The 11,405-nt window shown below is 37.7% G+C and overlaps 1 protein-coding gene across 1 annotated transcript; it reads right to left on the bottom strand.

Moving 5' to 3' along the window:
* Positions 1-56: 56 nt before the first annotated feature.
* On the bottom strand, positions 57-9,420 carry ubb (ubiquitin B). The gene is given in 4 exon segments (XM_037747621.1): positions 57-586; positions 5,833-7,470; positions 7,473-7,661; positions 9,263-9,420. Coding segments are annotated over 3 exon segments (2,283 nt in total). The 5' UTR covers positions 7,654-7,661; positions 9,263-9,420; the 3' UTR covers positions 57-122.
* Between the last annotated feature and the right edge of the window lie 1,985 nt (positions 9,421-11,405).

Consider the following 11,405-nt stretch of genomic DNA (forward strand, 5'->3'; position numbering starts at 1 on the left):
CTTATTGTGTTCACATTCTAGACAAATGTGCAAAAAAAAAGGGGTTAAACACCATATAATTTAATCTTGCATACTTTATTGGGTTAGGTTGTTATGTTAAGCAAGTGAAAACATGGAACCATTTATTGACCGCCCCTCAGACGCAGGACAAGATGGAGGGTGGACTCCTTCTGGATGTTGTAGTCGGAGAGGGTGCGTCCATCTTCCAGCTGCTTGCCAGCAAAGATCAGCCTCTGCTGGTCTGGGGGAATGCCTTCCTTGTCCTGGATCTTGGCTTTCACGTTCTCAATGGTGTCGCTGGGTTCAACCTCCAGGGTGATGGTCTTGCCAGTGAGGGTCTTAACGAAGATCTGCATGCCACCCCTCAGACGCAGGACAAGATGGAGGGTAGATTCTTTCTGGATGTTGTAGTCGGAGAGGGTGCGACCATCTTCCAGCTGCTTGCCAGCAAAGATCAGCCTCTGCTGGTCTGGGGGAATGCCTTCCTTATCCTGGATCTTGGCCTTAACATTCTCAATGGTGTCGCTGGGCTCGACCTCCAGGGTGATGGTCTTGCCAGTGAGGGTCTTAACGAAGATCTGCATGCCTCCTCTCAGACGCAGGACGAGATGGAGGGTGGACTCCTTCTGGATGTTGTAGTCAGAGAGGGTGCGTCCATCTTCCAGCTGCTTGCCAGCAAAGATCAGCCTCTGCTGGTCTGGGGGAATGCCTTCCTTGTCCTGGATCTTGGCCTTCACGTTCTCAATGGTGTCGCTGGGCTCGACCTCAAGAGTGATGGTCTTGCCAGTGAGGGTCTTCACAAAGATCTGCATGTTTGCACCTGTGAAAAATGAAGATTCCACGTTACTATCATCCTTTAATTTAAACAGGCCTACAGTAAAAATGGCCTAGTATACTCTACAGATGAGTGTCATTAATTTGATCAGTCCACTATGAAAGTATGCTTTTCTCATTTTATATACAATGTCTTACATCTACATTTGAATATACTGCCATTAATTAATTAAGTCTTCCCGTCAGAGGTATACATTAATTGATTGTTGTCTTTATACATATGTTTTGCATATACAGCCGCCATTATTTGGGACATCATTACTTCTTACTTTGCCTTACCATGAGTGATAAAAGTGAGCTGAATCCTACTGTATCTAACATACTGGTAGGAGGCTGGTGATTCGAGCATATGGTTGTTTTAACACTATACTATGACTTTTTTTTTTTTTTTAACCTTTCTTAGACATACTACACTATGACTTTTATTACTTTTTTAGACATACTACACTATGACTTTTATTACTTTTTTAGACATGCTACACTAGGACTTTTTATGATTTTTTGACATGCTACACTATGACTTATTTATGACATTTTTTTGACATTCTATATACTATTATTTGTTCTGACTGTTTTCGAAATACTATACTATGAATTTTATTGACCTTTTTTCACACTATACTATGACTTTTTTTAGACTAACCATACTATGATTTTTATGATTTTTTAACACTATACTATGACTTTTTTGTAACCTTTTTTAGACATACTACACTATGACTTATAGGATTTTTTTGACACACTATACTATGAATTTTTGTTTTACCTTTTTTGACAAAACTATGACTTTTATTACTTTTTCAGACATGATACACTATGACTTTTATGATTTTTTGACAAACTATACTATGACTTTTTTTTAGACATATTATACTATGGCTTTTTATTATTTTTTTGACATGCTACACTATGATTTGTTCTGACTGTTTTCGACGTACTATACTATGAATTTTATTGACTTTTTTTAGACATACTATATTATGACTTTATGATTTTTATTACATACTATAATATGACTCTAAGATTTTTCTTTTTTGACATACTATACTATGACTTTAATGAACTTTTGTCATATTATTCAATGATTTTTTTGACATACTGTACTATGACTTATAGGATTTTTTTTGACACACTATACTATGAATTTTTGTTTTACCTTTTTTTGACAAACTACTCTATGACTTTTATTACTTTTTCAGACATGCTACACTATGACTTTTATGATTTTTTGACATATTATACTATGATTTTTTGCCAAACTATACTAGGACTTTCTAGGACTTTTTTTCGACATACTATACTATGGCTTTTTATGATTTTTTGACAGGCTACACTATGATTTGTTCTGACTGTTTTCGACATACTATACTATGAATTTTATTTACTATATTTTGACTTTATGATTTTTATTACATACTATACTATGGCTTTAGGACTTTTGTTTTTGACATACTATGTTATGACTTTTAATGAACTTTTTTGACATACTTCACTATGACTTTTATGATTTTTTGTCATATTATTCTATGATTTTTTTGACATACTATACTATGACTTCCTATGACTTTTTTGAGACATACTATATTATGACTTTTTTGGATTTTTTTTTTTACACTAGACTATGACTTTTTTTCAACCTTTTTTAGACATGTTAGTCATGACTTTGTCTTCCCAGGAGTGATGACTCCTCCTGTATCACATGAACATGCTAGTAGGAGGCTGATGATTCCAGCACCAGCGCCATTTTAAAGGTATTGTTGTTGTTTGCTTTCGTTTTGTTCAGCTAGCTAACGGTACCCGCTAAAAACCGAACAAAATAGAGCCTAGTTAAACCGTATGGAAGCTGTAAATTGATGGAAAAACTACAAATAACCCGCAATATCACTGCTAACATGTTGTTTTTTTAATAAACAAACAATAATACTTACAGTTTGTTCCAGTGTTTGTGCTGCTGTAGCCCGTTAACACCTCTCTCTGACTGCGCTGTTGCCAGGGCGACAGGAATATTTATACTGGTGACGCGTCATCTAACGGTATCCATCCGCCATAGAAAATAGTTCCCATTTCAAGTTTCTATTTACATTTTAATCATTATTTTATCTGTTCAAAATGTACCTTAAAGAGAGATTTGTCAAGTATTTAATACTCTTATCAACATGGGAGTGGGCAAATATGCTGCTTTATGCAAATATATGTACATATTTATTATTGGAAATCAATTAACAACACAAAACAATGACAAATATTGTCCAGAAACCCTCACAGGTACTGCATTTAGCATAAAAAATACTCAAATCATAACATGGCAAACTGCAGCCCAACAGGCAACAACGATCGTCAGTGTGTCAGTGTGCTGACTTGACTATGACTTGCCCCAAAACTACATGTATACATAATTTATGTATTTACTTTAATTTTAGTTATCTAAATATATATGAATTAGCCATATGTCACATTGATAATTATTATATACTAGGGCTGTCAGTTGATTCAAATATTTAATTGCAATGAATCACAAATGAATCGCATCTGTTCCAAATGTAAAAGGAGATTTGTCAAGTATTTAATACTCTTATCAACATGGGAGTGGGCAATTATGCTTGCTTCATGCAAATGTATGTATATATTTATCATGGAAATCAATTAACAACACACAACAATGACAAATATTATCCAGAAGCCCCCTCAGCATGAAAAAATATGGTTTACTCATAACATGGCAAACTGCAGCCCAACAGGCAACAACAGCTGTCAGTGTGTCAGTGTGCTGACTTGACTATGACTTGCCCCAAACTGCATGTTATTATCATAAAGTGGGCATGTCTGTAAAGGGGAGACTCATGGGTACCCATAGAACCCATTTACATTCACATATCTTGAGGTTAGAGGTCAAGGGACCCCTTTGAAAATGGCCATGCCAGTTTTTCCTCTCCAAAATGTAGCACAAGAATTACTTGTGACTTGCAAAACAATGACTTGGTCCCACCTCTGGTAGCCTATACCCAGTTTTACTGTTACTTATTTCCCCAACTCTGGGGCTGACAATCATCCAAAGATTATACAATAAACCTAGATAATATAACATATTTTTCTTTGCCCTTTTCTGTTAGCTGCTCTGTGAAATACACTGTATATGATGCAAGTTGTTGTCAGAATTTAATAGTTAGATCCATAAATTCTTTGTCATACATCCTCCTGCACTTGATGCACAAATTAAAAGTAAGTCAGCACTGCTATAAAATAAATGCCTTTGGCAGGATAAACAGCTGATACCCGATTATCCAGATAACGTTGTTGAGCCCATTTAGTTGTGGATTAAACAGCAAATACCACAGCACAATCCTTGTGCTATCCATAATCCACATTACTTTCCTCATGGAGATAGTGTCATCCCTAACCTTAGCCTTTCTTGTGTCAAATGTATGTAACATTCTTAATGCTTGATTGCCACTTTTTAACTGAGTTGTCACTACTGTATATACACAAAGGTCATCACACATTCATCTCACTTACATGTTGAAAAACAAGCATGTTTTCCTGACCTTTAACACATATAATGTGTCTTGTGTGCCATGTATGTCCAACCTAACCAACCTCAGCATGTTAAGAGACATTGGGTTCCTTTAGGCCTGCTAACGTCCAGGGCATAAAACAATCTACAGTATGTTTGTACTGAAATCTGATATATGAATATGCTGCACATTTTATATCTCGGTAATAGAAAAAGGTTCCCCCTTATCTCTCTTGGAACACACAAGCACACACTGTCAACTGTTCCAGGTTAAGACAAAAAAAACTGCAAATTTAATAATTTTCCTGTTTCCATATGCTGAAAATCATTTCCATCTCTGTCGATTGAAATCATACTTTTCCCCTCGTATGCCAACACTCTTAATATATTTCCTCCTCCCTGTGGTTCTTGAATCCCATTTGTGGACCCACTGGCTCCTACCTCTTGTGGTTTGTTTGCCTTTCCTCTATGTAACATATCAACCTCTTGACTATAGATGGCGCCACATCCTCATTGATAGAAATTCTATCTACCTTTCCAAGTGTTCTGTGACTCAGAAGCTGACCTCCATCTCTATAAACCCTCTGCAGCAGAACTGCAGTTCATTCACTCAAAATCTGTCAGCTTTGGGCAGCATCTTACTAAATTGGTGAGTTATTATCTATTTGGAGATACTGTGCTTGACATGCAAACTCTTTAAGTAATATGATCATTGGTGAGTTATGAAAATGCTAGTGATTTTCTTTTCTATACATTATGCATCTCCCATACAGCTACAGATATTTTTGATTAGAATGCCCATACTGTACACCGTATAGGCAGGAACATCAGATTTCTATTTCCGTAAAGATTATATATCATAGTGAATTATATAACATTTTCTTTAATAAGTAACATCTAGTTGAGTCCCAACACATATTTCCCAGTCATTTAGCAATTTCAATTACCCAGTTATCCACTTTATATGTGCATATAAATGCATCTACTGTATTTTAATTACTGCTCAAATTGAGCAGTTTATGTTCACTACACCATTACCATGATCAGGAAAACATAACAGAAAAATACCCATGGCTCATTTATGCCATTGCTAAAATGTACCTACTGTATTAGAATTACTGTTCATATTGAACTGTTTGTTAACACTAAACCATTACTATGATCAGGAAATCATAACAGAACTCCCAATGATGCTACATTCCTACTACAGATAAACACATTATTTGTGGATAAAGTTGTGTAACTCAATTAGCCTCTGTACTGCTCATATTATGTATGTGAACAGGAGATTTGTACCATGAATGGAAACCACCAGGATATTCAGTTTAAATCATTTATTAAGTGATTTGCATCAAACTTTTGGTCATGTAACGTTTAACACTTTTCTCATGTGTAACAATAACTTTATAGTACGGCATGTCATACATTGCACGTTAACTTTAGGGAAATAAATTTAAGAACATGGAATCATGAATGACTTTACTGGCCGCCCCTCAGACGCAGCACAAGATGGAGGGTGGATTCTTTCTGGATGTTGTAGTCGGAGAGGGTGCGACCATCTTCCAGCTGCTTGCCAGCAAAGATCAGCCTCTGCTGATCTGGGGGAATGCCTTCTTTGTCCTGGATCTTGGCCTTCACGTTCTCAATGGTGTCGCTGGGCTCAACCTCGAGGGTGATGGTTTTGCCCGTAAGGGTCTTGACAAAGATCTGCATGCCTCCCCTCAGACGCAGGACAAGATGGAGGGTGGATTCTTTCTGGATGTTGTAGTCGGAGAGGGTGCGACCATCTTCCAGCTGCTTGCCAGCAAAGATCAGCCTCTGCTGATCTGGGGGAATGCCTTCTTTGTCCTGGATCTTGGCTTTCACGTTCTCAATAGTGTCGCTGGGCTCAACCTCAAGGGTGATGGTCTTGCCAGTGAGGGTCTTAACGAAGATCTGCATGCCTCCCCTCAGACGCAGGACAAGATGGAGGGTGGACTCCTTTTGGATGTTGTAGTCGGAGAGGGTGCGACCATCTTCCAGCTGCTTGCCAGCAAAGATCAGCCTCTGCTGGTCTGGGGGAATGCCTTCTTTGTCCTGGATCTTGGCCTTCACATTCTCAATGGTGTCGCTGGGCTCAACCTCGAGGGTGATGGTTTTGCCCGTAAGGGTCTTGACAAAGATCTGCATGCCTCCCCTCAGACGCAGGACAAGATGGAGGGTGGACTCCTTTTGGATGTTGTAGTCGGAGAGGGTGCGACCATCTTCCAGCTGCTTGCCAGCAAAGATCAGCCTCTGCTGGTCTGGGGGAATGCCTTCTTTGTCCTGGATCTTGGCTTTCACGTTCTCAATAGTGTCGCTGGGCTCAACCTCAAGGGTGATGGTCTTGCCAGTGAGGGTCTTAACGAAGATCTGCATGCCTCCCCTCAGACGCAGGACAAGATGGAGGGTGGATTCTTTCTGGATGTTGTAGTCGGAGAGGGTGCGACCATCTTCCAGCTGCTTGCCGGCAAAGATCAGCCTCTGCTGATCTGGGGGAATGCCTTCCTTGTCCTGGATCTTGGCCTTCACGTTCTCAATGGTGTCGCTGGGCTCAACTTCGAGGGTGATGGTTTTGCCAGTGAGGGTCTTAACGAAGATCTGCATGCCTCCCCTCAGACGCAGGACAAGATGGAGGGTGGATTCTTTCTGGATGTTGTAGTCGGAGAGGGTGCGGCCATCTTCCAGCTGCTTGCCGGCAAAGATCAGCCTCTGCTGGTCTGGGGGAATGCCTTCTTTGTCCTGGATCTTGGCCTTCACGTTCTCAATAGTGTCGCTGGGCTCGACCTCCAGGGTGATGGTCTTGCCAGTGAGGGTCTTAACGAAGATCTGCATGCCTCCCCTCAGACGCAGGACAAGATGGAGGGTGGATTCTTTTTGGATGTTGTAGTCGGAGAGGGTGCGACCATCTTCCAGCTGCTTGCCGGCAAAGATCAGCCTCTGCTGGTCTGGGGGAATGCCTTCCTTGTCCTGGATCTTGGCCTTCACGTTCTCAATAGTGTCGCTGGGCTCGACCTCCAGGGTGATGGTCTTGCCAGTGAGGGTCTTAACGAAGATCTGCATGCCTCCCCTCAGACGCAGGACAAGATGGAGGGTGGATTCTTTTGGATGTTGTAGTCGGAGAGGGTGCGACCATCTTCCAGCTGCTTGCCGGCAAAGATCAGCCTCTGCTGGTCTGGGGGAATGCCTTCCTTGTCCTGGATCTTGGCCTTCACATTTTCAATAGTATCGCTGGGCTCAACCTCGAGGGTGATGGTCTTGCCAGTGAGGGTCTTCACAAAGATCTGCATGTTTGCTTCTGTGAAAAATTGACACATCAAAAAAGGATTTAGAATAAAATAGGTAAAAAACAGATTATATAAAATTGCTGGGCACTCGTGGTTATCATTACAAATATATACATATAAATAATATATATATAAATATGTCATCTAGAACCCTTAAATTACTATTTATGATTACTGTCTTCACTCGGAATACATATGTTGAAATGACAATGAAGTTGTTGCAAAGTAGTGGGGTGGTTTTTTCCTGCTTATCAGGATGTACACACGGACAGAAAAGTAGATTGTCAAGTAACCAATCAGAATAATGTGCGGCCTATGACGGGAGTAAAGAAAACACTCACAAGCAGATTGTTTTACAGTGTTAACACAATTCTCCCTCAATCCGAAGGCAACATTATATATCCTGACTAGACACAATATCATAGCCTAGTAGGCATATTGTTATTTTAAGCTGAATAACTGACTACATTATGTTTTCTATCTTTCTTGTGAAATTATTTTTGCAAATTATATATATATATATATATATATATATATATATATATATATATATATATATATATATATATTTATTGAGGTCGACAATAATATTCCCCTCTTTTGTAGTGTTTTTAGCTTTAGAGATGTCTTCTCATTTGAACACAATAATGTAGTTTAAAGGTAATTCCACACTATGATCTTATATGTATAAATAGTAATTTAAGGGTTTTAGATGATATATTAATAATATATATAAAAAAACAATAAAAAACAACGACATCCCTGGTCCCTCTTTCGTGTCACATAAATGCAGTCATTTATAGACTGGATTCTATATCTATATATAGATTTTCTCTCTATATATAGACTGGATTCTATATCTATACATAGATTTTCTCTCTATATATAGACTGGATTCTATATCTATATATAGATTTTCTCTCTATATAGATAGAGATAGAAGACCATAGCGCTGGAATTACCTGTAAATTATTTTGTTCAAATGAGAACAACATCTCTAAAGCTTAAAAACACTACTAAAAAGAGGAGACTATTATTGTCAACCTCTAAACTATCAGCAGCCAACTCCTGGTTATTGAAATCACATGACTAAATAATAGTGATAAACATTTATACATACAAGTAATATAATTACCATTTATACATATAACACCATGGAACTGGAATCACCTGTAAATTATTGTTTTCAAATGAGAATAACATCTCTAAAGCTACAAAACACTATTAAAAGAGGAGACTATTATTGTCAACCTCTAAACCGTCAGCAGCCATTCTGGACCGGGCGCCATTTTGAGCTCATATTGACCTTCCTTTTGTTCCGCTATCGTTACTCTCTAATGGACGATACTGGAAACGTTGAGTCATCGCTAAAAGCTAAGCAAACCATTAAAACCGACGACGAACAGATTAGTCGCTTTAAGTCGAAAACAACCTGTGTAATGTTAAAAACAACAACGTAGACTGATTGTACTTCAACAGTTAAATTTGAGGCGGATTGAGACACAAAACATGCCACTAGACAACAAAACAAACGACTAAAAACATCGGCTGTACAACTAGTTGATAGTTTAACAACACTATGACTTAAAAATAAGATAAAATGTGAACTTACATTAAAGAAACGCAGTTAATAAGTCGTTTTCTGCTGGCGTAGTTGTCTCTTCTTCTCGTCTTCCGCTGTAGAACTAAACCGCAGCACACAGACACTGGTTTATATACCCGAGTCTGTATACGTCATCTGGCAATATCCGTCCGCGTTTAAAAGTAGTCCCCCATCGAAACGTACTATTTCAACATATTTTTACATTATTATGTTATTTATTAATCATACGTTTACTCATAAACGTAAATTTTAAGTAAAAAATAGTATGATTGAAAACGATATTTTGTTTTTGCCTACACGGGCGGAGTAATATCTCACTACACTGCGGATCTCTAGAATGTGCTAGAACCATCGTAGCAACAGAAACCTTCACCCAGGCTTCTGATTGGACGACACCATTGTTTGTTTGACCAGTGATTGGTTGCTGAGTTACAGTAAGAGATGCTTGATGACTACAGTTCATAACTATGGGATAATAACACAGATATTTATATATATATATCTGTGTTATAATCCCATATATATATAGATATATAATATATATATCTATATATATATTATATGTTATGTTATGACTACAGTTTATGACTATGGGATTATAACACAGATATATATATATATATATATATATATATATATATTATATGTTATGTTATGACTACAGTTTATGACTATGGGATTATAACACAGATATATATATTATTTTGTTATATATATATATAAATAACACATAGAGACAAGATTAATATAAAGAAATAATATGACTACATAATAGTGATGACAAAACAATTAGGAAAATATATATATAATAACAACAATAACTATACAGTAAATATATATAAAAAAAAAGTGTGTGTGTGTTGCGTGGAAGTTTATGGTTAGTGTTTGTGAGGAGGATATTGATTTAAATATCTATAAAGACTTCTGGGCAATCATAACCAAACAACATTGTGAGTGGGAAAAAATAGAAAAACATCAAAACAGATACATGGACAACATGGGGGAAAAGCAATTACAAGACAGATATAAAATGACCCTTTAAGCGACTTTTGAAACATTTAATAGATGAACAGTTTATTGATTGATGTGAAAAGCTACTCCATAATTTGGTTCCTCTAAATCTTATTGAAAATTGACATCTACTAGTGAGATATTTAGGAGGACGAAGATCTAGAGATTGACGGGTTGAGTAAGAATGGACCTGAGAATTTGTTTTAAAATTCTGCTCAGGAATATTCCCACCAGAAAGTATCTAATAAATAAAAACACATATTTGAGAAATATTGGTATCATAAATAGTAAGAATGTGGAGTTTCTTAAATAGAGGAGCAGAGGAGATGTGTGACAAGAGGACTAACCCTTCTTATTATACCAATAGATTTATTTGTTTTTTTTACTAACACAGTCAATCTGTTCTCTCCGACTTTTTTGATCCATCAAACGTGCCTGTTAACAGATGGAAACGTGCTTGGTAAACGTGCTAGCAGCTGCTGTCTGAGGTCTTTGAGGCAGTGAGGAAGATACCACTATGATCTGACCTCTTTTACCCACCTAATTTAATTCACTGGCAATCCCATATCCACATCATGTTTCATACTGCACAGACCATCTAAATAAAGAATGCATTCATGATTTATAGCCAGCCTGAACGCCACTGCAAAAAGCAGCATTTGCTGGTTATCTGGCAGGCACACAGTGTAGCCATGACCTAAATACTGTGATGTTTGAGACCCAGAGTGACCATGTTTGGTTTGCCTAAAGACATGCTGTTTCTTATTTAGACGACTTCAAGTGGTCCGCCAGAGTGTAAATAGATTTGAGTAGTGCATCCGCATTAATCTATCTCTCTTCACTGGGAAATACATATGTTTAAATGACAGTGAAGTTGTTGCAAAGTAGTGGGGTGGTCCCTTTTTTCCTGCTTATCAGGATGTACACTCTGGACAGAAAGTAGATTGTCAAGTCACCAGTCAGAATAATGTGTGTGGCCTATGACGGGACTAAAGAAAACACTCACAAGCAGATTGTTTTACAGTGTTAACACAATTCTCCCTCACTCCGAAAGCAACATTATGTTTCCTGACGAGACACAATATGATATCTTAGTAGGCATATTGTTATTTTCATGGCTCAAGCTGAATAACTGACATCA

Source organism: Sebastes umbrosus, chromosome 17, assembly GCF_015220745.1.
Source record: "Sebastes umbrosus isolate fSebUmb1 chromosome 17, fSebUmb1.pri, whole genome shotgun sequence".
Taxonomy (NCBI): domain Eukaryota; kingdom Metazoa; phylum Chordata; class Actinopteri; order Perciformes; family Sebastidae; genus Sebastes; species Sebastes umbrosus.